Genomic DNA, 23,521 nt, shown 5'->3' with positions numbered 1-23,521 from the left:
ATTCACGCTGACTGGGAAGAGTAGCGTCCTCGCGGCACACTACCATCCAGCCATAGATTTGAGCGACGGTGACTACGAGCTCGGTCTAACAAATTTTGAGACTTATCATACGATGTCGAACGTGAATTCCTCGAATAATAAATTTAATTTCGATGAAAATGACACGGAAATTACGATTCCCGAAGGATCGTACGAGATACACGCCATACATGAGTTTTTGAAACGTGAAATTTTACGGAAACGCTCGCGACGCATGTTTCGCTCCGGCAATCGTGTTGATAAACGCGGTGATATCCCATCAGGAGAGGAGACCGTTCGAGCGAACGGTGACGAGGACGAAACTGTAGAATACCCGATAGTACTCCGTGCTAATTATAATATGAAGAGCGAGATCAGATGCGCTTTCAGAGTAAACTTTAACAAATCCAACAACATTGGATCGTTATTGGGATTCTCGAACCGCATATTACAGCCGAGACAGTGGCATCAATCGGACGTACCGATTAATATCATCAATGTAAACATTATCCGCATAGAGAGTAACGTGACCGCGGGTGCATACAGTAACGACAAACGCGTTCATACGATACATGAATTTTCACCGACCGTGCCGCCAGAATATAAGATATCGGAAAGGCCTGCGCAGATCATTTACCTGCCGATCAGTGCGCGGAGCATTACGGATCTAACGATACGTGTCACGGATCAAGACGGACGATTGCTCTATTTTCGAGGAAAAGAGGTCACCATCAGATTGCACGTACGACGGCGACAAAGTTAGTGTGCGATACATGCTCGTGTTGAACGACTCGAAGAAGAACGTGAGATATAATAATATCTTTACCGATAATATCAGTACCGATTGATGATATCATCCGATCATCATCATCATTATCATCATCATCATCATCATCATCACCATTAGGTTGCGTTAAAAGACGAGAAAAAAGCTCAGCGCGTCGAACATTCAATTTTTACAATCTTTGGGCTTCGCGGTACAAAATATCTGAGAAAACATGACCAATATCCTTAACATTGGAGGCGAACCGGTCTTTGACGATCGTATCGTCAAATTGAGACTCACACGTACACCAACACAACGGTTGAACACAGCGACGAGATACAAATATCCATACAACAACAGGATCTGTATACATTGCTGTATGAGAGTTTTCTATACATTGAAAGAAAACTAACGCTAAACAAACCAGCTGAAGAATCTGCTGTAACTCTGGGAAATAATTGCATCGCGTTTATGTTCGATGAGATTCGATACGAATTCGACGATGTGGAGATTGATCGTAACAGAAATGTGGGAATAACTAGCACACTCAAGAATTATGTAACGATATCATCCGATAGAACCGTTGTTATGAGGAACGCCGGCTGGGATGCGCAGACTAATCCGACTGGATACTTTAATTTTTACATATCACTCTACATGTTATTGGGATTTTGCGAAGATTACAAACGCATTGTGTTAACGCTCGTCACGAATTGATTTTAATACGATCGTGCAACAATTGTTTGATTGGAAATTTGGTGTTGGAGCCTGTGATTAACATATTCAAGATACAATGGCGAATGTCACACGTTATATTGAACGAGGTCAACAAGCTGTCGATTCTGAGCGGTTTGGAAAGCGGGCGATATCTCAGCATCTCAGGTTTTCGCTTGTGGGATCTGTATGAGTTTCCGCTATTGCAGCGTACAACCAAACATTCATGGGTTATTAAGACCGCGACTCAGCTGGAGAAACCGCGATACGTTCCGACCCGCAGACAGGTCGGAAAAATGTAATGTCTGAGGATACGAGTCGATTCAACGACTGCAAATTGAACAACGTGAAACTCTATCTGAACTCGGAATGTTATCCGTACGACGATATGAATTTGGATTTCGATAAAAACAGATGGTTGATTCTGTACGATACGTATCAGCGTTTCTGCAAAAATTATTACGGATACGAGTATCTCGAGCCGAATCTCACTGTCACGCAGTTTCTACGCAACGGTCCGTTCGTGATCATCGATTGTTCTCGACAAAACGAATCGGTCAGGAGCGCAACCATGGATGTGACATGGAATTCGAGTGTAAGGAGAACATGCCGATGAATACCACTGCATATTGTCTCATCATACACGATCGCGTGATTCAATACAACCCGTTGACCAACGTTGTGCACAAAATCACCTAAGTGTGGGGGCATAAAACGATATAAAGCCTGTAATGCATTAGGATCAATCGCAGTTTTCTTCTCGATGTGCTGATATAAAAAACGTTATGTCCGTATCAACGTTCGTGGACTTGCAAGGATTCCTCGTCGGGATGAAATTTGTCATAAAGCAGGTGGCGGTGCTGAGAAAGGGGACCATTCTGGCGCATTACATATTTACATGCCCCATACCATGGAATCTTCTCACAAGATCTGACAAATCATGTGCTTCCTGGTTGATTACGAATCACCATGGATTACGATGGGAAGACGGAAACGTGCCGTACAGTATGGCTAAATGTTTGATTACATCGGCCGTGCTTGGTACAGAAGAGGATGACGAGACGTCGACTCTCGTGTCAAGGGAAGCCAGAAACGAGAATGGCTGGTGGATTTGCTTGAAAATTATGCAAGAGAAAACCTGATTATTGAGACTTTGGATGCTGATTATGAAGATATTGATTCTTTAAATAATCTAGATGTTGCTAATACTATGTGGAAAACATGTTAAGAATTGTGCATTACAGAATGTATTAAAAATATTTAACTGATGGTCGCAACGTCAAAAAGAAGTGCGATATTTTTAAAAATAAAAATATGCAAACATTATTAATATGTTTTATCTCTTATTTTCCCCACTCTTTTCCTCGCGAGTCGTTTCTAAGAATTCTTTTCAATTGGCTGTCTCTCCCTTCTCTTCAATTCTGAGCCTTCAATTGGCTGTCTCTCCCTTCTCCTAAATTTCAAAGCATTAATCTCCCACCACATCATACTTTTAAAAATAAACGTATACTCGGTTTTATATGATTAGTGTCACGTCAACTGCTCTACTTTTCATAACCGTTCTACTTTTCATAACCGAGAGACAAAATGTACTCCGCTGAAAAAAGCAGCAATAGTGGTAACGCTCCGCTGAAGGAAACAGCAATAGTGTTAAACGCATGAATTATTATGTTCCTCGAGATGAAATTAAGTCGTACAAGAAACCGCTTGATTCGTAAGTATCATAAAATGTTTTATATATTTTTTATATATGTTTTTTCCATACTTTTCCATATTTAATTGTATTCTTTTTTTTCAGACGTGATAGACCTCGTATACCACGAATTTTGGTACGCAGATTTGCATTGACGCGCACAGCATATAAATACTTGGACATTGGAATCAGCGTGGGACCTGAGTTCTTTGTGGAATTACATCTTGGCGATATTCGAGGAAATCACATAATACTACCTCATGAAACGTGCGAAATATTCATCAAAAGATGTGTCAATATTGAGCTATTCCTGCAGTCGAATACACCTTCTTCGCTAAGAATTGAATATCTAGTAATGGAACATGTTAAAATACATGATGTAAGTGTTGTTAAACTTACAGTAGGCGATTCTTGCTTATACATGAAACCAGCAACTATATTATTTTTATTCGAACTTCCTACTATTATTCCTACTATTGTTCATTTGTAGTAATAATTTTTAATAGTAATGAAAAATTTTCTAATGTTACTGTAGCCAGATCAAGCATTTACCTGTCAGTTTTTATTCTTTTTAAACCATGAAAACTATTTTCACATTTTAACAAACCAGGTGTTCCAACACTTTTATCAACGTATAAAATTGAATTTTCACAACTTTTTTCAGTCGTCTTTTTTTTATTGTATATTATTTTTGGCTCTTCTGGGCAATATATTTGTGTTATATTCGCTATATATATATGCTCTATCCGCTATGAGCGTTGGCACAATCTTTGCCAAACACTCTGTAAAGCTTGCAAAAAGCGATTAATAAGATTAAGATATAATAACTATTATATCAGTTTAATTTATACAATTCCTACGCAAGGAATTCAGACATTGAACTGTGTTCGAGAGCAATGCGATGTAAAGCGCGAGACGAGACGTTAAAGTTTATTGGACGGGCTGAACACGAAAAAAGAATTTAGCACTCACGTTTTGTATATTATGTCTTTAATTGTTAATTAAATAATAAATATACAAATGTCAAATACACAATCTTTAACAAATAGTCTCTGAGTAATTAGAAAAGAAGCAGTTGTCTAAAAAGAATAAGCGGTCATATTATAAAGCGGAGTCAAAAGAATAGCGATCGTCGTAAGTGATTTGTCAAGTCGAATTGCGGTTTGTCTATAAGGCTGTATCTAGCGGTTATTCTGCGCGTGTTAAGCGAGTGCGCCCACTTCTCTAGAGCGAGTTCTTAAATATTCGTAGCGAGAAACGATATTCGTCGCTTGCTACCAATAAATTTGAACTACCGTGATCAGTTCGAATTTCCGAAGCGGAACATTATCAAAATTTTGGTGCGAGATTAAAACACGCACGAGCAATAGGCTGGTATATGTCACGGTGTATGTAACGACCTCGTGTGTCGGTTGTTGTACATCGAGCGCTCAACTGTCAAAGTTGTTTTCGTGATATGTTTGCGATATGGGCTTTGTTAGCGACATAAAAACTCTTAAAGATAATAATGTTTGTATGATTATTATTGTTTTTCGATTTTGAAAATTGTGATTTTCCAAGATGTTGAGAATTTTGCTAAGCCTATGTCGCAAAGTATAATTAATTCAAAATGTCAGAAATCTAAAATGTCAAAATATTTGACGCAATCTCAAACAGATTGAAAATTGTTTAATACATAGTTTCCATTTCTAATAAAACTAAAAATTTGATAATATTGATATTTTTTAATATGCAGGATATTTCAGATTTTAATAGATAAATTTTAAGAATATATAAAGACATTCAAGAAAGATGAGAAAAGACTCGTCGTAATTGTAAATTCACAATTTTTGCATCTGAATATCCGAATATTTTGGATGGAAACAGATTGTGAACTTACACAAAGTTTTTACAAATTTAAACAGACACAAGTTTTTTCTTATCTCTTGCATACTCTAAGTTTACCTATGGCTCCTGAGTAGTCACCGCGGCCATATTGAGATTGTAATGTCAGAGGCGAGAATGACACGCTAAGAATTTTTGCTTGCTATTTTTAAATAAAAAGATATTTTGATGAAATAACACTACAAATTACGTTAGCCACCGACGAGATATCATTAAAGACCGGTGATTTTATGGGATTTAATGTGACTGGAAAAAAAAATTCGCTGCGCGTTATTTTAGTCCATCCAGTTATTGTTTTATTATCGAAAATGTATAGATCTTTTATGTAACTACTTCAAGAACAATAAAATAAACATTTTATTGCAAAATTATTGTTTTATTATTGACAATACAAAGATTTACTTACCTTCAGTAGCGCGTGGCAAACTTTTTTTTGAGTAATATATTAAATTCTATAAGACCATGAATTTTTAATGTTATCTCGTAGATATTTTCAATAATAAAACAATAACTGGACTAAAACAACCGTATGAATTGAATATTTCATGTAATTATCTTTGATGCAGTCAAACAGTCTATAATGTCAACATTCTTTAATTACCTTCGGGCTCACTTGATGGTCACAAAAATTTACTCAGGGTTGACGGTCTTTAGTACTATCTCGTCGGTACTTTAGCACACTTATAAAATTGTCCAAAAACTATTTTCCCTTGATAGTTAAAGTGCCATAAAATGTGTATGATACGAAGCATATATGCTGTTGGTGTAAATTAATCATGCTTTATTATTTCATATTCACCGCCCAAAATAATAGCAGCGGCTCTGCTATCAATCTCACGTTCAATATCATAATATGTATCGATCGGAGTCAGTCGTTCGAAGTCAGTCGCCTGATACGTACGTGTGTTAGAAATCATTTATACTCCAGAATTTTCGAGACTATTTCTTTTGTTCTTTTCTTTGTCGGTTATACCGAAGTGCTATATTAATAAACTATTTCAAAACCCATAATCTCTTGTTTATTTTCACTGCGCCAACATATGCTTTTAGCATTTCTATAGTGTTGTTCTATCAAAATATCTTTTTATTTAAAAGCACGTAGGAATTCTCAACGTGTCATTCTCGTTTTTGACGTCACAATTTCAATATGTAATAATAATATATTTGTGACAACGCGTTTCAATATTACAAATGCATTATTGTAATGTTACAATGTTGTAATATTTCTAAGAGCGGATATTTTATCATTGTCACAGGTTTGTGCAGGAACATTGCAGACATTTCGCAATTTCCAATGTTTCAATATCAGGTTTATGCAACGTTTCTGCAATCTTTCGGTGCTATATGAGGAGTAAGTTACTTTTATAAAGTAACTCTGCTCTTTAATACTTACTGGTTATCAGTTTTATGTCATCTTCCGGTTTGAATGACAATTGGGCCTTCTTATCTTTTGATATGAAACCTAAGCCATAGCCTACCTTGTACACGGGTATTGGAATTACCGTAGATGATATGGGTATCATTACTAGAAAAAAATTATATTTATAATTATTAATTATTAATATAAAAAAATTATTGCACTGAAACCTCGTAATAGTGAATCTTGAAATAACTTTTCATACATCATGGAAGACGTGAGTAGTATGAGTGTTGATAGTGGTATAATCGTGCGAAAACACTATCTGTTTCTTGGCTGCATTGGAATTTAATGTGTGCACGAATCAATAACACAGACTGCTACAGCTCTAAATTTCAAGACCTCAACTTCTTTTGTTTTGAGGTTTTGAGGTTAAGTGAAGATACCCAGATAGCCAAGTCTGTTCAAACAAATTTTGTCAAACGTTTGCTACAAATTTTTGTCAGCAGAAAGACTGCAGACTGTATACAAAATCTGTTATATCAAATAATGATAGCAGAACATCAGCAGAAATATTACAAAACCTGCTGACATAATTTGACAACAGATCAATAACAAAGCAGAAACCAAGCAGAATTTGTACAGAATTATTATAGCAGATTGGCAGCAGAAATTGAACAGGATCTGCGCAATGCAATTTGATGTCAGATTGGCGGCAGAAACCGAGCAAGTCTGCGCGTACGCATTTTGATGGCATATTGATAACAGAAATCAAGCAGGGTCTGCTAACATGACATGATATCAGATTAACAGCAAAAATCGAGCAAGATCTGCGCACGCGCAATCTGACAGCAAATTGGCAGCAGAAATCGAGCAGAATCTGCAATAATTTATTGAAACAATAGTTTATTTGCTTACCGCTATGCAGTATTCATTTTCTATATCTCGTATTCAAGTTCTTGTCATGAGCGTATATGAAGCCTGCAAAATGCGGCTACAACAACATATATAATTATTTCTATCGGTTCAATTTTTTACGATTCTCATACAGGGAATTCAGATATTGAACTGATTTTTGAAAAATCGGGCAGATAAATGTCTGATTTCACTTATTCGTACAATTTCTGTTCGAATAAGCAAAATTATTTAATTATTATTTATGATATAAAATAGAAATCTAAGATATAAAATAGAAATTCTATTAAATGAAATCTTTAATTGTATAAATTAAATTATTTAAATTTTCCAATATTTATTACATTAATATTATATATTTATATATTATTAATACAAAAAACAGAAAATGACGTCCCATGAATGTGATATATCGATTATTGACATCATTTTTGGGTTTCATGAGACCTAATTCAGGATGTCTAATTATTTATGTTATTTTGTGACCAAAATTTATTGTCATTTTGTTACTTGGGATTCTTTAAATGTTTAAATCCATTTAAATGTCCATTTTATATAAATGTCTAGAAGCTGCAAAATCTGCTTGATTTCTGCTGTCAATCTGTTAGCAAATTATGTTAACAGACTCTGCTCGGTTTCTGCTGCCAAGTTATGTCAACAAAGTCTGTTCAAATTTTTCCGGCAATCTGTCGATTTATTATATTAGCAGATTCTGCCGGTAAAACATTAGCTGAATGCAAACGCAGTTGATGTCAGTTTGCTAACAGATTTTGATTAAATCTGCTACCAATCTGCCGTCATACTGCTAACATTTTGCTTAAGGGGTAATCTCGCTTATGTTCAGAGCCTTGAACATTGAGCCGTGCACTATTAAGTGGTTTCAGTGTCGTATTACAAAATAATTATAACTTTTGTAATTTTTTATAACTTTAACAAAGTAAGATCGCTATAGAATATCCTTTAATAATCGCATAATTTGAATAAATAGATTTTTTCTAAGAATATTAATACAAGTCATCATTTTCTAATTTTCGATAAATTATAATGCTATATCTCAAATAAAAATTTTTTATATTATTCATAGAATGGTTTGTTCTATTGCGTTTGTATTTTTTGCTTGTTCCTCTGAAGTTTTTTTTTATTCACATGTAAAAATTTCTCTTTCTTAATCGTTTATGTTTACAAAATTATAATTATCTCAACGTTTTTTCTAACAAAATAAATCGATTCCAAATCAGTCTCACAGAAAATAATTTGAAAAATATTCATATTAAGTCAATCTCTTTAAAAGTCAATAACTTTGACATATGTTGTCATGGTCATAATCCTGAGTAACATTCAAAAAAAGTTTTAACCGTCGCTTGTTTTTATTTAATTTTTATTTATAAAGTAAAAATTGGTTTGGGTTAGGTTAGTTTTTTTGGAAAATGGGAATACAAAAGAAGGGACTCCGCTCCTCCTTCATCCATGCTTTCATATTGTAATGACTATTCAGATAAATAACATCTAACAAATTTTAGCCATCGCTTGTTGTTTATTAAAAGTTAATAAAAAATATGTTTCCGTAAACGAATGATGAAAATCCTTATTTTTCTTATTTATTATTTGTAATATTTTATAATTACATATTTTCGTTATTAATAAGATATATCACAAAATATTTTCTGTCTAATACAACTTTACTAAGAAAATACATGTCTAATATAAAAATAAAAATTCTTTTTCCCAGACAGCACACATATTCAAAAAACATTTAAGGAATGGGGGTGATTACAATAACTACCTTACAATAGCTCCTTTTATTTGAAGGGTCGTTTCTGTAGGCATTTTTGACGAGGAACATGGAAAAAATTATTTAAAAAAAATTTTCGACCAATAGTTTTTGAGATATGCAATTTTAAAGTTTCACAGTTTTAAAGCATTTTATGTTATAAATTAAGAAAAAATAAAGTTTGTTTACGTTGTATTTGTGTAAAGCAGACGTGGAAAAGGTGTTTGTTTACATTTCTCTTCCAAAACTCCTTGAGTTTTTCCACTCCTCATGCAAAGCAAGGTTCAACGCAAATTTATATGTCTAATTGTTTGATAGTGGAGCCTCTCCGCAGAGGGGGCGGAACATACTGCCTCCACGCATATACTTTTTAATGTGAAATGAGGTTCCACATGGGTTTACAACTTTCTACGCAAAGCGAGGTTCAACGCAAACCTATGTGTCTAATTTTTGTGTCTAATTGTACAGACGTGTTAATACACATCAACAACATATACATAACGATTATTGTCTTCGCTCTAAAAAAAAGAAAGACGTAAAGTTATACGTCGGTATCGTTTTGGATTTCCTCGTCCCGTTACTGAAACTTAAAATATGAGAGATGTGGCAACTTCTATTCTAGCAGGTAGAAAACAATTGAAACATAAAAGTAGACTTTATGATCTTCCTCGAACAGATAATGAAGTTAATATAAATGATTATAATCCTGTCTTCTTACCGCATGAGAAGGTAATATGGATATACAATTTATTGATGAAAAATCATAACTACTTACGTGGTACATTACTAAATATATGAATAAAGTAGGAAAAAGTGAGTTGTTTGATACTATCCTTAATAGTAAGAATAATAAAAACAAATCATTAGCCAGTTATCTTTGGAATACTGTTTTACGATTTACGAATAATAGAGAATGTAAAGCTCTCGAAGTTGCTGATACACTGCTAGGTATTTCTTTATATGGAACTGATCAAAACATGACTATCAAATGGTTAGATGTCAATCAAATACAATATAGAAAATTAAAAAATCGCAAAGAAATTGAAACTCTCGATAATCATTATCCACATAGACCAAACAAACTAGAAAATATATCTCTTTATGAGTTTGCACAATGGTACGATATTTCGAAAATAAAACCGAAAAATGAGGACAATGAATATTATAAAATATATATATATATATATATATATATATATATATATAATAATATATATATATATATATATATATATATATATATATATATATATATATATATATATATATTCAATATATACAGGGTGTCCGAAAATTCGCGCAACACCCTTTAAGAAAAGATAGAAGGTGTTATTCTGAACAGAAAAGTCCTGTATCATTTTTTTTCTATAACGCTTAATAAAAGAGTTATTATTGAGTGAAATCTGACCTATCATTGCCGATCTTTAGCTGGACGCACGGTCGGTGAGTCGCGCGCCTGGTAGTGCGCGTGAGCGCTCTGATGTTTATGACAGCTCACCTATATATATATATATATATATATATATATATATATATATATATATATATATAAAATAAATGATTATTATCTTAAAGCGTGGTTATCTTATTAATCATTATAGATATGATGTTAATACACATCCAGAAAATTATTTCTTTTCGTTATTGCTTATGTTTTAACCATGACGAAAATTAGAGGATCTTAGGAATGAATGCGACACTTGCTGAATCGTTTCACAAAGTAAAACTGTATCTTGTAGAAGTATTGCAGTATTACAAAAAATTAAAAAAATTGCAAAAAGCATTTGAAACTGCAAAAGAGTTAGTTCAGCAATGTTTAGATGACGATTTACAAAAACAGCAGCTTCCGGATGATTCTGAAAATCTGATAGGTGTTCAATATATACAGGCTGATGAAGCAATGCAAGATTTTAAAGATTTTGGTGATAAAGTGATTCGAGAAATCGATGTATCTAAAATGATAGCAAAATTAAATACGGATCAAAAACGAATATTCGATAGAGTTATTAATAGTGTGAATTCTGATGAAAAAATTACTTTTTTAAAAAAAGATAAAAAAAGGTGCTACGTATACGCTATGTGAAAAAATATTATATTTAAATAAAAACATTTTAAATAAAAATATTTTTGTATAAAATAATTATTTAAATTTTCTACAAAAATAATGATATCAGAAAAGCGCTAAAAGAATAAAAATTTATGCTATAAAATTTATTTCTTTTATTATTATTTAAATAAAAACAATTTAATCAAACTTACATAACAAGGTATAAAAACTTGGCACGCACGCACGCACGCACGCACGCGCGCACACGCACACACACATACAGGGTGTCCGACATGTAACTGACTAAACAGAAAGTAGAGGTGGATTGGGCCAAACTGAATCGAAAAGTCCTGTACCATTTTGTATATAAGCAATCCGTCGTACATGTCTGCCGATACTGGTCTACCGCTTTCCAACGCGCTCATTAGCTCACATATTTTAATTAATAACACAATGCTATTGTAAATTTTGCAAAATGGTACAGGACTTTTCGACTTTGTTTGGCCCAATCTATCTCCACTTTTTGTTTGGTCAATTACATGTCGAACACCCTGTATGTTGTGTGCGTGCGTGCGCGCGTGCATGCGTCGTGCATGCGTGCGTGCATGCGAGCCATTTTTATACCTTGTTTTGTAAATTTGATTAAATTGTTTTTATTTAAATAATAATAAAAGAAATAAATTTTATAGCATAAATTTTTATTCTTTTAGCGCTTTTCTGATATCATTATTTTTGTAGAAAATTTAAATAATTATTTTATACAAAAATATTTTAATTTAAAATGTTTTTATTTAAATATAATATTTTTTCACATAGCGTGTGCGTGGCACCTTTTTTTACTTTTTTTTAAAGGTAATTTTTTCATCAGAATTTACACTATTAATAACTCTGTATAATCAATAACACATACATATCTGTGATAAACATTATATTATTGGTTGTATTAATTATTGTAAAATGAACTCCCATTCCCCAAAAATAACCTAACCCAAACATAATTTTCATTCGAAAAATAGAAATTGGTTTGAGTTAATTCTTAAGGTTAAGTTAATTCTTTGGGAGCGGCGCTCTTTCCTCGCCCACGCATTTATCTAAATACTTAAATATACAACTAATATAAAATTTATGTTTTTTCTTTCGGATAAGTTTAGATTTTTGCATTTAATGTTTATTTTTATTGTACAATTTAATTGTTAATAATGTTTTAACAATCTGAACTTCTCCATGCATGAGCGTTACATATTTAAGTATTTAATTGTATATTTATATTATTAATTGTATATTTAAGTAATTGCATGAGGAAAAGGCTTTTAGGATTAAATCAAATTTTAGTTTTAAATCAGAAATAAGTTTGGATTAAGTTACATTTTCTCTGAAAGTGAGCTTCCCATAGGAAGGAGGCTCACTTTCCCGGAGAGGGGGACGGAATACATTGCGTCTACGCATATACTTCGCATACTATGGAAAGTATGCATAGAAGTTCATGCCGAAATATATGCAGTTTTATGTTGCAAGCATCAGTCATTGACATCAAAGGCCACTCTTTGATTGTTAATAACTTTATACAATTTTATACAACTTTATATTTATCACACATAATTACATAGCAAATATAATAACGAATATATAAATTGTTATATACAAAGTGTCCCAAAATTCACAGACATGAGATGCACAGTGTAATTATCCATGCCAGAAGAAGCAACCTTTTTTCACAAAATTGCGTTTAACACTACTTTTTAAATGAGAACAATTTTAAGTTAATGATTGAGCGCTCTAAGTTACGCATAAATTAGGCGGCGCGCGTAAGCTATATTAAAAGTTAATAAATCTAATTTCGAGAAAATACTCCTCACATATAATTATGTATAAATTTGTATATAATTATATAAATATTTTTTCTCATTCACGCAAACATATGCATACAGGGCCTTTCGTTAGATAGACATGTCTCCTGCAGTTGATAACATGTATGGCTGCATACTATCCTGCGGGCAATTCACGGACACATCGCCCAGTCAATAAAGATGAAAGAACACGATTTAGTATTAAATCTAGGAATTTTGAAATTTGAAAGGATTTAAAATTTAAAAGATGTAACTTTTATGACCTAAATGATTTCCTTATTTTTTTTGCGCTGCCGCTTGCAAGGTCATATTGGAAAAAATGGACAAAAAAAGAAATTTTTTGCAATATCTCTTTTTTTGGTTACTCCTATGACAAAAATAATTATTATCAATATTATAGAAGAAGAAATTTTCTACAACTTCTGTCTGAAACTTTTTGTCTAAGTCAAGATTATCCGTAAGATTGTCCATAATTATCGAAATATGTTGACCAACTTGGACCATCAAAACGGAGTCGTTTTCAATAATTTCAAAATATTTTGCGAATTTGAATTAGAAGCCTACTGAAGATACCACATTTAGAAAAAAACAAAAACATAAAAAAACACCGATAATTCTACTTCATAGTAACTTGGAAATAAGTTGATTAATAGTTAATTTTTGATATAATCGATAGTCGACAATGTCGACATAAAATTATTAATTAATAATTTTAAAAAATATCGATGGTAGTGTTGATGATCAATGTGTCATTTTCTGTAGTCTGTTTTACTGAAAATAATTGAAAGCCATAACATATAAAAAACTTAAGTAGTAAGACTTAAAACGTAAGCGAATTGACCAATCACGATCGAACAGTAAGGCAGCCATATTGAAACTTAAACAATGCTGAAAATTCCTTATGGATAAATTCTTAAATCTTAAGTCTTACTGCTTAAGCTTTTTTATGTGTTATGACCTTGACACGTTAATTTAATTTAATTTTAATTTATTTGATATAATAGTCGGAGAAGACCCTTTGATCGTTAAAAATAACCCAATTACCTGAGCTGAATTCCAGGAAATCTGAACAGATTTAAAGTGTCTACATACGAATCAATCTGTCAGGTATGATTGGTATGTAGAGGCCTCTAGAGCAACGTTTTTGAAATTTACAAAGTTTTCTAGGAGTGTGGCAACGAGTATATACTCTGTCCAGCAAGAGAATAATTATGGTCGGCGCATAGGCGGACAAAGTGGGGAGATTATGGCTCGGTATCGTATATGCAAATACACAAATGGGCACGCTCAGGCCCAATTATAACTTTAATATAATTTTTTTCAATACAAAAAAATCGAAATTGTTGTAATATATTTAAATTACACAGCTAAATATTTACAAGATAATTAATAATAATTAATAATAATATAATAATAATAATTAATAATAATATAATAATAATAATAATAATAATAATAATAATAATAATAATAACATATTTTTATTAGAAATTATTGTGAAAAATTTTAGATTTTGGGAGACTTTGTAAATACTTCACTGGCAGAAAACAAAAAAAAGAAAGCAGTATGGCGGTGTAAAGGGAGGCTTTCTAGGCATTTTGTGGGCGGAGACTTGTCTGAAATGGATGAGTTTTCGTCCGATCCGTGATTATTCTTTCGCTGGACAAAGTATAGTATAGTTACTATGTAATTATTAATTGATAATTTTTAAAAGTTTGGGTAAAAACAAGCATTTTCAAAAACTCGCAAAATATTACCTAAAAAAAAACCTCACAAAGGTAAAAAAGGTACGCTAAGTATATAGAAAATATTCCTTGTACGCAACAAAAAGTTGAAAAAATATTTATCTCTAAAAAATAACTTATAAAAAAGTTGTTCCCTAAAAAATAAAAAATAAAAACTAAATGAGAAATTAATAATTAAGTAGCCAAGTACTTAGAAATAATTTAGTTTGCAAAGATTTGTAATTTGAAACAATATTTATCATAAAATCAATTTTGCATTTATAGAAATATTATAAATTCTCTCGAAAAAATTAAAATGCATTTTATTTTTATTAAAAGATTACACTATTATGTGCCAAATAAATATTATATATAATATAGAAAATAACATTATTATATTGCATATTTTATTACAAAGTAACACAGTAATTTTAAAATTTTATTATAAATCGTTTTTATTACAAAAAGTAAATCATAAAATTATTTAACTCTTACTGCAATAATGTCGATCATCAATTTTGAGTTTAAAAATGTCTCGTGCCAAACAAATCGATTTGTTTTAAAATTAATCATAAGCTTTACCAGCAGCCCGGTACAAAAAGAGTTAATATTAAAGTGACATAGAAAAACTTGACGTGCCAGCGTGCCTCAGTCGCATATTATGTCATACATTTTAATTAATATATTGATAGTGATTTCTAATAATCTTTTGCTAAACATTTTAGTAGTATAGGGGCCACTATAGCGAGACAGGAATGTCCCCCTTTTCCCCTTGGCGCCAGCACCCGCTGTGATCCCTTCCCCTGTCCCCTGGGCAGGTACCTGAGAAAAAGAGTGGGGACTCGTGGACGTCCACGAGGCGATTTTTTAATTTTAAAATTTTTTTAAGAGTGGGGGGGAGTCGTGGACGTGCACGAGGCAGTTTTTTTTATTTTTTATTCTTTCCTGGGCTGGAACCTGGGTCTTCTGCTTTTCTGGTCGGGGTCCTAGTGCGGTGGGCTAACTGAAATCTTACAAGAGTGAGAGTTAGATGGGGCATTTAAGCGAAGAGTAGGTCTCTCCGGCCCGGCGACCGAGCGCTCCGATTGGATTGTCCTATAGTTGCCGGCTGTTTGATTGGTTCCGACGAGCTGGAAAAACGAGAGAGAAAATAGAGTGAGAGAGAGAGAAAGTGGACAAGATGTCCGAGGTGTCAGAAGCCGGTAAAATATCGGCCGCCGAAGACAGCAGAGATGTCCCATTGCATTCCCCTCCTCCTCCTCCTCCTTCTCCCCCAGCCCTGTGGAAAATCGAAAAATATCGCATGACATACGGTATCTCTCGCCTTCGAGCGTCCTTACGGAAAAACTTCGAACTGCAGCGAGCGCGTCGCCCGCGTCTCTCCTTCTTGCTGAAAAAGAAAAATCACCTAGTGCGGAATTATCAGTTATCAAGATATACAAACGTAATACGAAGCGTTCATGATCGGACATGATTGTCCGCGCCGGTCGAGTCATGCAACGCAGGTAGACGCGATGTCGTCATCGGAGGCGATACGCTATCGGAGATTGAAAGAGCTATGGCGCCGCAGAGTCTAGGACGGAAAGAAGGAAGGAGAGAAAAGGAAAAAATTGAACGTTTTCAGGTAATATTTAAAATTAATATTTTAACATTTACATTAAATTTAACATTTTTATTTACGCTACAGAAATGTTTTGTACAATTTTCTTACATTTAAATATAATATTTATAATATTTACAAAAAGATGTTAACTCTTAATGGACGGAAAATATGGGAATTCGTTGTTTTTCAATTATTTAGCTGCATATTTTCCCCCTCTTTTCCTTATATTTCAGTATATAAGTAAGGCGAGAAAACGCGGAACTTTATTCATTTGAGTTTGCTCGAAATCTTCATTTCGGCTTCGGTACAAGTATTCGTCGTTGTTGTGACCAGTGTTCAACTAGTTCTCGGTAAAAAGTGATAAAAATGGCCGCCGCAAAAAGTATCCAGTGAACGGAAAAGCTAACCGATTTTGTTAAATCTACTCACGTTTGTGATATTAACAAATCGGGCCTCAAGACCGACTTCGATAGAAGAAACGATCAGCGATATTTATTATTATCGACGACGTACGGGCTTAACGCATCGTATACTAAGAAGATTCACGTGGGATTGCAGGCGACGAGTGAAAATTGCTTTGTACCGATTGTAAAATTAACAGGCAATTATGCAGATGGAATATGTCTCGACACCGACACCTGGCAGCAATTTCAAATCAGCATGGAGCAGATGAAGCAGTATTTGTGCGAGAATCAAAAATCCAAACCAAGTCCGATTATTATCAACAATATTTCCATCGGCTTCACAACCGCTTACGGAACAAGGGCAGTGATAGTGAGTTATAAGGAAAATGCGGGACAACCGGCGAATAATAACGAGACGGAGGAGCAGCCCCCGTTGAAGAAGCAAAAAACGTACAGCGTCGCCATTGTGATGCAGAAAACTACTTTTGTCGGCCTGGAAGATATCGCAAGATGTGTGGACGCTCATTTGGCACGGTTAATTCCCATTACCGACACCGTCAACGAGTGCTCCAAATACCTGATTAACGAAATAGAATTAAAACTTCCCTCGTCTTACGTAGATTGTGAAATTATAAAACTTACAATTAGAGGTAATTTTGAAGAAATCGAGCGTGATGTACGAACACAAATAAATAATTTACCATTTTTAGACGTATATTTTAATATTGTATTCGAAGAATTGCTTTCGCTAGGTTTTAATGAAATTGTACGTATAATTTTACTAAAGCGCAATTGTTAGTTTTATAAAAAGAAAAATTTTATTTTCAATAAATAGAATGTTTTAACCTTAAAAACTTAAATATATTTTCTTTACCCTACTTCTTTCCTATTAATCACCTCTCCCTCTTCCTCCCCTCTTCTTTACTATTAACATAAAAATTTTATCGCCTAGTAATATTGCGCGATAGCCGCGCGTTAGACGAACATCTTATTTTTAGCATAAGCATGCATAGAGCACCGCGTACAAGCTCGTAAGCAGCGGTGCTCAAAAACGCTGACGCGAGCTCACCTCCGCGAATACGCTTACTCGCGTCGATTCCGCGGCTGCTTATCAGCTAATTGGCCGCGGTACTTTTCGCTCGTTCGCCGACCGGAAACGCTAGCGCGAGCATGCGGCCGCCGCGGTGGGCCCCGGAGCGCGGATAAGCTTATTATTCCTCGCATACACGAGCAATATTAAAGTCAACAAGATGTCCGAGGTGTCAGCAGCTGGTAAAATATCGGGCGCCGAAGACAGCAGAGATGTCCCATTGCATTCCCTCCTCCTCCTCCTCCTTCTCCCCAGCCCTGTGGAAAATCGAAAAATATCGCATGACATACGGTATCTCTCGCCTTCGAGCGTCCTTACGGAAAAACTTCGAACTGCAGCGAGCGCGTCGCCCGCGTCTCTCCTTCTTGCTGAAAAAGAAAAATCACCTAGTGCGGAATTATCAGTTATCAAGATATACAAACGTAATACGAAGCGTTCATGATCGGACATGATTGTCCGCGCCGGTCGAGTCATGCAACGCAGGTAGACGCGATGTCGTCATCGGAGGCGATACGCTATCGGAGATTGAAAGAGCTATGGCGCCGCAGAGTCTAGGAAGGAAAGAAGGAAGAAGAGAAAAGGAAAAAATTGAACGTTTTCAGGTTATATTTAAGATAAATAACATTTTTATTTACGCTACAGAAATGTTTTGTACAATTTTCTTACAGCTAAATATAATATTTATAGTATTTACAAAAAGATGTTAACTCTTAATGGACGGAAAATATGGGAATTCGCAAGTTATTATATACATCGATAAAAGTGTGAGAATCGAGAAGAATCGAATATGAGAAATTATTCATCTATTATATATCCGTATGGCAGTGAACACCGACTATTAATAAATCTACGTTTTAATAATACAGGCTCACATACTTTGGTTTCATCCCGCGTTACCAACTCGTGGAACGCGGTACGTCGTATTGCTCTGAAGCGTAAATTTATCGAAGTTTCGGCTTTTTCATCGTTCTCCTCATTTTCTGTCTCTTTAGCTAATAATAAATCCCTAATACTATTGAAATTAACAAGCTGTGAGTTTTCATAATTTAAAGTAATACCTTTAACTTTACACGCTTCGTGCGTTCGTCCGTCTGGCGTACGTACGATATAAGCATAAAATTTCGGACCGCCGGATACGAACGCTTCGATATAACTGCCGCTACCATAGCTCTCGAGCTCGTCGGTCATATCGCCTAAAAAATTTCCTGTACGTGGCTCATATTCGTTCGGATCGCCGCTGCTTACGTAGATACATGAATCTGTATCATAATACAAAACACGACGTTCTAATCGCTCTAAATAAGAGTATAATGTTAAACGAGCTTGTGCTGTCGTATATGCCGCTATCGCGACGTTAGTCAATGGGGAGGAAACAACTGCTTCTTGTCGCAGTCGCCATGAAACATATATTACTTCGTCGTTCACGGGTAATATATCGGATATTTCATGCTCGGCGCTCGTCAGCAAAGTTATAAAACGTTGCGGCGATCTCACGACTTCCGTATTAGTCAAATTGGAACGTTGACCGAATTTCCCCAAAAGAATTTAAGCATAGCTTCGCGACAGAACGTAAGCCGGGATTTCGCGCGATGTTACGCTTATCGAGAACAATACCTTCGGTCTTTTCATATTCCCGCAAATATTGTTCTTTAGCATCATCGTCGTTTTCCCCGCATTCGCTCGGCCATCCGCTGGCCTCTTGCTTAAGTTGCAAGAATGTATTTATATATCCGGCGAATAGTCCTCCTTGACGCGTCGTGTGATCGAATCGACTGACTTTGTATTGCCAAATCTCGCTTACCGCCGTCACGAGATAACCTTTTTCAACGGCCTTGCGTAATTCGCAGGACACCCATGTACCTTCGAATTCGCGCTCATCTGCATTGTCGTGTGTGCAAGTCGTTTGCGAAAAGGTTTCACAGCAACTGCGACACAATGCAAAAGTAATTTTCCCTTCACGCGATATGGGAGTATGGGATGAAATAGATTACGCGGAGCGAGTACTCTACAACGTATGAACCCTCCAATGTATTAAAATTATAATTCGGTGCCTTCCCGATTAATGCGGAACATTCATCGCCGACATAAATATCGGGATGACCGATCGGGAAAGCGCCAGTTTTCAAAACATAAGGGTACAAGGAACATACGTCCACGTAACGTATTTTTCCATACCTGTAACTTCATATCGCGTCACAATATTACCCGTGCGTCCACCGAAAAACGCATCGCGCGGATCGAGCGGAGATGTTTCCACCAGCGGGTGATTGTCGAGATATTCGCGCATTTCACGATTATCTCGCATATCACGATCGAAAGAGCATTCCCACTTTTCCATTACAGAGTATTTCCGTTGACGCAGTCTCCACGAGATAGCGAGAGTTCGCTCATAACGTGAGTCGATTGTATCCTTACAGTCCGATGATGAAATCGGTCTGTCGCGATTCAAAGGAAAGCAAGACGGGCATCCGTGCCAAAACATCCGTGAAATTGCAGTACATGCCTTTGCGTCGTTCCTGTCGTATCAGACGTTTCATAATATCCATCGACGAGCGTACCGTCGATTGTACGATATTCACGCGAGCGCCCTGCGTGATTTATAGAATGTCCGAGCTCGCGCTCCATCCATATCAACCACTGTAGAGCTTTACGCGAATGATTATTTGCTTTTCTGTATCCACCTGCCGGAATGACGCCTATCGTATTCGAGTGCAAAAGGTTTTTCGAAAAACAGTCATGCATGTCGAAGCAATAGTTGTGCATTCCTCGAACGGACACACATTTCCACGTTCGATAAAAATTTTTCTAAACGCCATGCATGCTTGTCGAAGAATATCGACGTCGGTACGACAATAGCGAATGATTTCGCGTTGGAAATCAAACACGATGTTTTTGTCGCATATCGGCATGCCATGCAAGAAAGTGTTCGCGCTCTTTTGTTTTCATCGATTCCGGAGAATAATAATGTAAGTCCGGTAAGGGTCCGACATACGATTGGTTTTCGACAGTATTAAATAAATGTGGAAAAATGCCTTTATCCGCCGTATTCTGCAATCCGAAAGCTTTCGGTAAATCGGATAAACGCATCGGCATATAATTTACACTGTCGATGAATTTCGTATGTCCTACCGTTAATACGACGATCTTTGTGCCGCTTAATATTAATTTAGGCTCTAGGTTATTACGATTTTCGACAATATACTTTAAAATAAATTGTGCGTCGAACGCTTTTGCATTATGCGCTATACAGATGATTTGCTTAAAATATTTCGTCGTTCGCGTTGCAAAATCGACAAACTGTTTTACCGGATCGTGACAAAATACGAACTCTCGCACCCCGCACCAACGACACCGCACGGATAAATTATTTTTTCGCGCACGCCTCGCAAATTTGCTGCGCTACGCAAAGAGTGGGGATGTGCTTCTTTACGGTAGTTGTACCTTCGAGCGTCTCATCCTGCCGTGTTTCAAAATCATAAAACACGAATGCTACGCGTTCCTTCTTGTACGGTAACGTTGCCGTTGTCGATGACGAAGTTGACGGTTCGTTAGAGGAATCATCAATGTGTCGAAGAGGCTGCATGTAGCATAAGTGATTCTCCGGCTTTGGCGACTGGCATAATTTGCAGTAAGAAACTCCACATTCGTGTTTCATGCTAAATTTAACGATACGTCCACATTCATCGCAAAATCGTACGGCATTGCAAATACTAACGGATGATTTACCGTCGTATGATTTTACGCTACGATGACGTTCGAAGCACTCCTTACCGAAAAATGCACGTTTACATGCGTTGCATTTTATAATTTCCACGTCTGACTGTTTACACGATGGCAGAATGAAACATCGCGGACATTTACTCGGACAACGATGACCCGTTTTATCGTTCCGATAACCTATATTGCATGGTTCGCAATAATTTCGACAACCCGCGGCGGCATTTAAATTTACAATGGGATTATAATGTCGTAAACGCTCGTAATACATTACATTTAGACGTAGCGCGGGTTCACGTTCGAGTGAAGCGAGTGTCGCGATACCGTCGTACATAGGTTTCGCACCACGAGCAAAAGTGGCGAAATTGTAAACTACAATCGCGATGTTATCAACTGCAAGATAGCGTTGAAAGCGTTCGATTTCTACAATTCCGCAACCCTCATTAGTTATTGTAACACCGGCATTCCTAGTTAATTGCATTGCTAGCTCACGCTGAAGCGGAGAATGAAGATGTCTTATATTATTCCATTTTTCATGCAATTTGCCCGTTCGTAAATTACCACGTTCACAATAAACTCGAGCTACTACGAGTGAACGTGGAAAACACAAATTGTCCACATTATTAATTGTTACTATCGAGCGCTTTGCAACGTCCTCGCGAGTTAATTTAACGCGACCACGACCCGAAGGAACCGAGACATTGAAAACGCGAATATCGAAACGTTCCGCGATATCGAGACCTCCGGCACTCTGCGCTACCGAACTTACGACTCTCCAAATATCCTCGTATGTTAAGTCACGCGCAGGGCGAAACGATATACCCGCGGGTCCATGAGTTAAATTTGACGAATGAAAGGACAGCCCCACATAATCGTCTGGTTGACATGTATTTAGCACATACGCGTGAATTTCACGAAATGCATTTTCTAATGCTCTGTAAATATTTGTATCGTCATGTAACGGACGTATTGCGAAACTCGCTTCTCTCCCCATTATTCCGAATCTCCTAAATTGTCTCGTATTTTCCGCTAATAAATTAATGTAACTAAAATTATTGCCAACCGGTTGTTGCTGTTGTCGTTGCGGTATCTCTGCTTCTTCCTCCTCTTCAATCTCCGCCGCTGAGGGATTAGCGACACGATTTTCTGATTCGTTTTCTTCGCTTCTTTCCTCATTATTTCGAGTCTGCGTCACATGTTCTGCGGCCGGTATTTTTTCTTTCTACTACCACCGCCTCTCTGCACTGTCGAAGCAAAAGAAATAATTAATTATAAATAAAATAAAAATTATACCTAAATTATTTTTATTTTTCTTTAAATTTTGTGATTATTCTTGTTAAAACGCCTTTGAAAATTAATATTTTATTTTTTAAATAACTTACACGAAGACTCCGCTTCAAGCTCTTCTTCGGCCTTACGTTTCTGCATCCTAGCGGGAGTCTCTTGCACGCTTGTACTCGCTTGAGTGTTCCGTCCTATAAGTTATGATAAATTTGAAAATTTTATCATCATCTTATATATTCGTTTACGTTACAATTGTACTATAGTAAATAATAAAACATATTGCTCACCTGTTAAACGATTTCCACGATGTTGCGCTAACAGGAAGCTTATAAGCCCTCCTGCATCCTCCTCCTCATGATTAAACGCCTCGCGCATTTCCACTATTTCACCCGCGATATGTAACAGTTCGTCGAAATCGTTAAAATAACCTAACTTGTACAATGCTGCTAGTACAGTGTCCGAGCAGGCACACGCGAAAGATCGGAAAACCGCGTAATTAATTTCCGGCGATTCGTCCGACAATGAGGATAAATATCGTTCACTGTTTATCGAGGGTGACAAATTCGCTCCTATAATTATACACTTGCGTAATATATTTTTAAGCTCCGCCATTTTTAGAATCGTATTCTTGCAATATATATATATTTTCACGAATAATATACAATGACGCTTTTTACACGGTAGTAC

The 23,521-nt window shown here is 35.7% G+C and overlaps 1 protein-coding gene across 1 annotated transcript in view; it reads right to left on the bottom strand.

Annotated features, from left to right (window-relative positions):
* Positions 1-23,521, bottom strand: part of LOC126852303 (uncharacterized) — a 67,046-nt gene that overhangs the window by 25,915 nt on the left and 17,610 nt on the right. The window contains exon 2 of the mRNA XM_050596967.1: positions 6,469-6,600. Coding sequence (XP_050452924.1) covers positions 6,469-6,600 — 132 coding nt within the window. The remainder of the gene's footprint in view (positions 1-6,468; positions 6,601-23,521) is intronic.

Source organism: Cataglyphis hispanica, chromosome 10, assembly GCF_021464435.1.
Source record: "Cataglyphis hispanica isolate Lineage 1 chromosome 10, ULB_Chis1_1.0, whole genome shotgun sequence".
Taxonomy (NCBI): Eukaryota; Metazoa; Arthropoda; class Insecta; order Hymenoptera; family Formicidae; genus Cataglyphis; species Cataglyphis hispanica.
The sequence above is the reverse complement of the archived record's forward strand: the minus strand, read 5'-3'. Positions and strand labels throughout refer to the sequence as shown.